Source organism: Amblyomma mixtum, chromosome 10, assembly GCF_055824585.1.
Source record: "Amblyomma mixtum isolate Tamu chromosome 10, ASM5582458v1, whole genome shotgun sequence".
NCBI lineage: Eukaryota > Metazoa > Arthropoda > Arachnida > Ixodida > Ixodidae > Amblyomma > Amblyomma mixtum.
Window position 1 is genome coordinate 51,168,037 of NC_143021.1, and position 5,866 is coordinate 51,173,902.

The following is a 5,866-nucleotide window of genomic DNA, read 5'->3' on the forward strand; positions in this document are numbered from 1 at the left end:
GTTCTCGCCCGACACCGCACACCCCGTGCAATTCACGCAGTACCTTAACAAGGCGTTGCGCGCGGCGAGATCCAGTCCCAATCAGCGGCACTCTGCATACTTAGCGACTTTCAATACCGGCGTGTCCCCTTTGGTCTCGTATCAACTAGTAAACTCTCACGAGATACCCGCAGAATTTGCTCCCAACAATGTTATATACAATCCCATAACAGGCGAGCTGCGTTTCATCAATCGCGGCCTCACGGATCGCGAAAAGCGCACCATCGCTCAAAATAAGCGCGCTCGTCTGGAGGCGGGAGATCTCGGCACCGCACTTCCCGACCGCGCGTACTACCAGCGCATGATAGAGAACGGAATCTGTAACGTAGACGCGTCGGGATCCCGCCTGTCTGCCGCGGTAGACTCGTGTTTCGCAGACACTACTATGGACTTGCCCGGATATTTACAGACTCATCCCCTGTTCAGAGGAGTGCCGTCCAAGTATGTCCTCCCGACTCGCGGCCGATCGATCGGCGTCAACGACTTCGAGACGTGCAGTCGCGTCAAACCTCCCGCCGGCGTTGTCATCGGTTTGGACTCGACGCTCAGTCCCATCAACATGGTCGCTCGGCAGATGGCCACCGGCAACACAGTGACCAGATACGTGTCGAACGGGGTGTACACGCGCACCTGCGAACCCGGCTCGACCGACCCCAACTGCCTGAACACGACGGCCGCGACCGCCGGTGGAACGACGCTCGCTCCCAACGTGGCCGATTCTGTCGCCGCGATCGTGCGCGCTTGCATACGCGAGAGCGAACGCATAGGCGGAGGATCGCTCGCCTCGACGGCGTTCGGCGTGTCCAAGAGCAGCACCAACGAGACCGAGTTGGCCATTCACGATATTATTCGCTCCAGCTCCACTCCTAGCGCTCTAATCGGACAGACCATGCAACATTTACGCTCGCTACCCGACACTCCAGTCAACACGCGTGCAGCGAGATACTTCATGGCAATTTTAGTCAACATTGGCCATCTGAACCCCAACGACAGCGCGGTACGCAGAATACTTTCGGCAGACGCAGACATTTCGCTCGCCGCGTCGCAACCACCGAGAGGCGGTCGCGGTTCGTGGTGAGTGAAAAAAAGAGAGAGACTCACAAGACTCGCAAGAGTGAAGATGAATAAAGGTATCTTTTCTTTATTGAAACCCTCCCAAACCTTTAATCTAGACCGTCCGTATTTGTGGCTATGCGCTCGACGTGCTCTTTCGCCTGGATCATTGCAATGCGATGAACCTTGGTCATAGTCGGAGCGGCGGTGGTCCTTCTTCTCACGAGTTCCGAAGCGATGAAGTGTTTCTTTATATACTCTACATGACCCAGCAACGCTATGGGGTCCATAAACATCGGGGACGACACGCCGTCGGCGGAGTAGTTGGCTGCGCGAGGGGGACTGGGCGTTCCGAAGGCGCGTTCGCTGCACTTGTTCAACGCCATGTTCACTAGCGCGCAAGGAGAGATCTCCTCTTTCTTCCAATTGTAACACAGGGTGAGGCACTTGGCGTCGGGTTCTATCGTGCGCTCAAACAGAGAGCGGTAGCGCAGTGGCACGTCGTACAGTTCCTGAACGCCCGGGATCGTTTCCAAGAACATCCGAGGGTCATCTATGCCGGCAATGTTCGCCAGCGCGGCAAACACATTGCTGTAAGTGATCTTCGCCAGTGCGGGAGCAGACTTGACCGGCTTGCACAGCGCCTCGCGCGCAGCCTCGCGTACATCTTCTCGCTCCTCGTCCGTGGTTGTCTTGTCGTCAAACCCGTCCATGACGTACTCACTGAAACGACTGCACTCGCTATAGTCCCAGCCCTCGAACACGTTCACGTACACTACACAAATCTTGGCTCGAGGAAATGGCAGAGACGGTTCGTGTAGCGACAACAGTTGCAGTTTCTCCAACATTGCGTCCGCAAACACTGCCGACGTTTGCTTAACACCCACGGTGGCGTCTCCGACCGAGGCAAGCGCCGCCACCGCGCTGTAATCTTTCCTTTCATGGCGCTTCTTCTTTCTGGACGAAGAAGTCTTTCCGCCGTCGTGAGTGGTAAAATGTTTCTCATACGTGGGATTCAACTGCTGAGGACAACACACGTACGAATAGACACCCCCGCGAGGTCTATGTCCCACGTCGGTAAAGTACTCCATCTCCGCGATTATGTCGTCCGCAGCGCTGCGGTCCGCTTTCTCTTTCTTCTTTCTGAGCGCGGCGGTAATCGGTCTAGAAGAAGAAGATTTCCCGTCATCGCCGCTGTCTATGACAACGATGTCATCTTCTTCGTCTTCTCCCTCTTCGCGTTCACTGCCGCTGTAGCTGGGAAGGATGTTTGCCGCTGCTATGACATCTTTGTAGACGATTTCGTCGTCGTGGTGACTCGCAGCTTTCTTGCGCCGCTGCTGCGTTACGGTCCGTCTAACTGTCCCTTTCTCCTTCTTATTGCTATTATTAATTTTCCGTTCTTCTTCTAAATCTTCATCGCCTTCGTATTCTTCTTCATAATATTCTTCATCTTCATAATCCTCTTCTGCTGCTCCTCCTTGCTGCGGTCTTGCTGTTACCTTCGATTTCACTTTCCGCGGTGGTTTGCGCTTGTTGGACGCAGTCGTCTCTTTATTGGAACCTTTTAAACAACGCTTCGTCGACGTCGTCTTAGCCCGTCGCTTCGACGCAATTGCCGAAGACGACTGTTGTTTAGAGGTAGCAGAAGATTGCTGCTTAGCAGCAGCCGCTGCCGCGCGTTCTTCTCTGATTCTCAGCACTTCTTCCATAGGAACTAGGAATCGCTTCATAGAGCCGGCAAGAGTTGTTGTTGCTGCTGCCGTTGTCGTTGTCTTGGGAACAGTTGCAGACATACCTCGTCGTCTGTCCGTCCGCCTGTCACAAAAAATAATGGCGTCGGCCGACGTCGAGATACACAAGCCGCCCGAGTTTCAGCCGACGCAGGAAGATGTTATTAATGCTGCGATATACGCGGAGTATCGGATGAGGGAGAAGTTCAAGACCCAGTCGCCGGTCGGGGCAGCGTTCGCCAGCAGGGGATTTGTAACGTGGAAGGAGCAGAGCGGTGATCTCAACAAGCCCGTTCCGTATCCTTGTATCTGGGACGAGACTATGCCGGACGAGAACAATCGAGTCGAGATACGTCGTAAGAAATGTCCGTACGGCAAGTACGTGTTCACCAAAGAGGGTTGTCTCGCAGTCAGTTGTCGGGCCGCAGTGGACGGGGTACCTGTAACGAAAGAAGCGTTTCTTAAGGAACAGAACGCCAGGGTGGGTAAATACACGTGGGGAGAGTTCTGTTACTTTAATAGCACAAATGTGGGCGTAAAAGATTATAAGCACCCTATGGACCGCATGCTCGAGCAAGACCCAGACTACAAGACTACTCGAAATCCGCCGTCGGCGGGCACGCACTCGTCTCTCACGTGGTGGGACGAAGAGGCCGGCGTCTGCAGACTGGCGCCTGCAACACTTGCACTCACTGACCACGAACTCGTAACTGCAGACTCTCCAAAGTACGATAAAGTGTACCAGTGGTATATCGAAACTGACAAGGACTGGTTCGGGCGACCCGAGTTGACTCGGAGCAAGAGATACTTGAAGAAGGGAATGCCGCTACTTAAATACGATAGGCCCTACTGCGAGGGTAAAGTCAAGATATCGTATAACCCAGAATCTATGGAGTGTTATAGGAAGCCTGGCCAGTTCATACTGGAGGAGTTCGTTATCGGGGGACTTTATCGGGAGATGTTCGGGTTCCACACTGATGACTGGAGACGTCGAGTGCCTCCGCGGCTGCCGTCCGAGTGAGAACTAGCTTCAGTCTATGCCTGGCGTCGCTCGGAAGCGGTAGCATGTCTCCTCGCACAGCTACGACAGCAGCGGCAACGGTCCTGCAGCCGGTGCAGCAGCGGCGACGACATTCGATCTAGCTTCCCATCTGAAGCAGATTCGTCGCCACCATCAATCACCGCGGAAACTCGATCACATCGCTAGCAACGGCGGCGGCAGCGGCAGCATCAACGGCAGCAATCAGTTAGACGTGACATACAGAAGATCAAATTGGACTCGCACTCGACAAAAGCTCGGAGACATCATCAACTCGTTCGCGTTTCGCATCGAGGTCTGTGCTGCGCACATCGAGAAACTGCTGGGCCTGTCTGCCACGAATGTTCGACGAACGTGGTACATCAACTGTTCCCGAAATAATCAGTTGGTTACGGTCGAAGACGCGGTGGCGCTAGTAGAGTCCCCCGACGGTTACAAATATTGGGTCAGTGTGGTGCCGACGTCAGACTGCAAGTACGTCGTCAGTGCCTCGTCTGGAGCGTCGGCGTTACATTCGATCAAACGCTACTGCAACGTGAAGAAGGAGCGCAGGACAGCTTTCGCGGCGTCGCTGGATTTCGTCGGCAGCCCCGTGCGTTACAACAGATTCAAGTTTGCTGCTCGCCTGCTCTGGAACAAAGACCGGGTCGGGCCGCGCTGCCCGGACTGCGTCAAGAACTTTGTGTGGAGGACGTACCGCCGCGGATACGTGGAGTACATCGGTCGACGGCTAGCGGACATTTCGCCTCCACCAGTGGCACCCGGCAATGAAGCGGCGATCGACGCGTGGAACGACTTCTTCCGTCATCTATAATTGCATCGAGTGTGGTCGCCGCACAACCAACTCCTTGGACGACACTCTAATATCGCTAAAGGAAGCAATGGAACGAGTATCGGAGTCGACGCCTTATTTCGTGGATGGGTACCTCGCGAACAACAGTGCCGCCGGCAAAATTGACGACGGCATAGACGCAACGCCACCGTGTCGTCTGGCAGACCAGACAGCCGCCGCTGCGATCGAAAGCGTTGGACCTGCTTCTTCCTCCGACGGCGTTCCAACAACGAAAGCAACGGCACCACTAGCCGAAGACGGTGGCAAGAGGTTGCTGGACGGGTCACAATTGAAGCTGTTGAATACTTTACTCGCCGGAGCAACTGCGGAAGAAGTGATTCACTGCAAGAGGAGACGTGTTGAAGCCTCTACTACCTACACCAGCAACAAACGGACAAGTAATGCATGCGTTATGCCTCATACGGGTGGTAGCGTAAATTCTGTGATGGACTCTATTGCAAACTCTTTAGACAAGGAGAACAACTGTGGACCAAAGAAGTTACCGTTCCTTTTCATTCGAGAGATGGTGTAATAAATGATGTATCTATTCACATCCTGTGTGTGTATGTATGTATTGTCTTTCTGAGTTACGCACACCACACGTACCTACATGGAACCCGAGTACGTACGGCTGCTGCTTTCGCAGCCTACACCGATACTAAAGGACCTGTGCTCGTACTACGGGCTGGCGTTTGCATACCCCGACGTGGATCCGGCGCGAGACTATCCGCTAGTGATAGAGCTAGACACTAGGTGCTGGCTATTTGAAACGATACACTCGTGTTTGCTGAAACATTTAAACGACGATCACTGCACGTACAAGTTCTGGGTCTACATACCGTGGTCGGTAGACGAATGCATGCGATCCTTTAGGAGTTTCATGGGATTCTTTTACGTGCGCGTAGAATACCCCGAGTACGGCACTTGCGTCGACGTGTTTCATGGCATCAACTACCTTCCCCTGGGGCCGTTTGTGCGAGACGACGTGGGTATGGGCATACTGGGACGCATAATGGTGAAGGGCAAAGAGAAATTCTTTACTGCGTTTGAGAGCATATCTCCAGACGTGCCGTGCATCAGTAGAGACAACGTGCTTACCACGACCCGATACCGAAAGTATCTGCCGAGATGTCGCGACAATAACAGCAATAACAGTGGCAATGTTGGCAG

At 54.0% G+C, this 5,866-nt stretch overlaps 1 protein-coding gene across 1 annotated transcript; it reads right to left on the reverse strand.

The window, feature by feature from the left end:
* Window positions 1-1,202: 1,202 nt before the first annotated feature.
* On the reverse strand, window positions 1,203-2,888 carry LOC149325774 (uncharacterized). The gene has a single exon (XM_089564377.1). The coding sequence runs from the start codon at window positions 2,886-2,888 to the stop codon at window positions 1,203-1,205; it is 1,686 nt and encodes a 561-aa protein (XP_089420503.1).
* Between the last annotated feature and the right edge of the window lie 2,978 nt (window positions 2,889-5,866).

Bases quoted from the DNA above. Each gene is read 5' to 3' on its own strand.
- LOC149325774 (XM_089564377.1), bottom strand. From the start codon at position 2,888: ATGTCTGCAACTGTTCCCAAGACAACGACAACGGCAGCAGCAACAACA.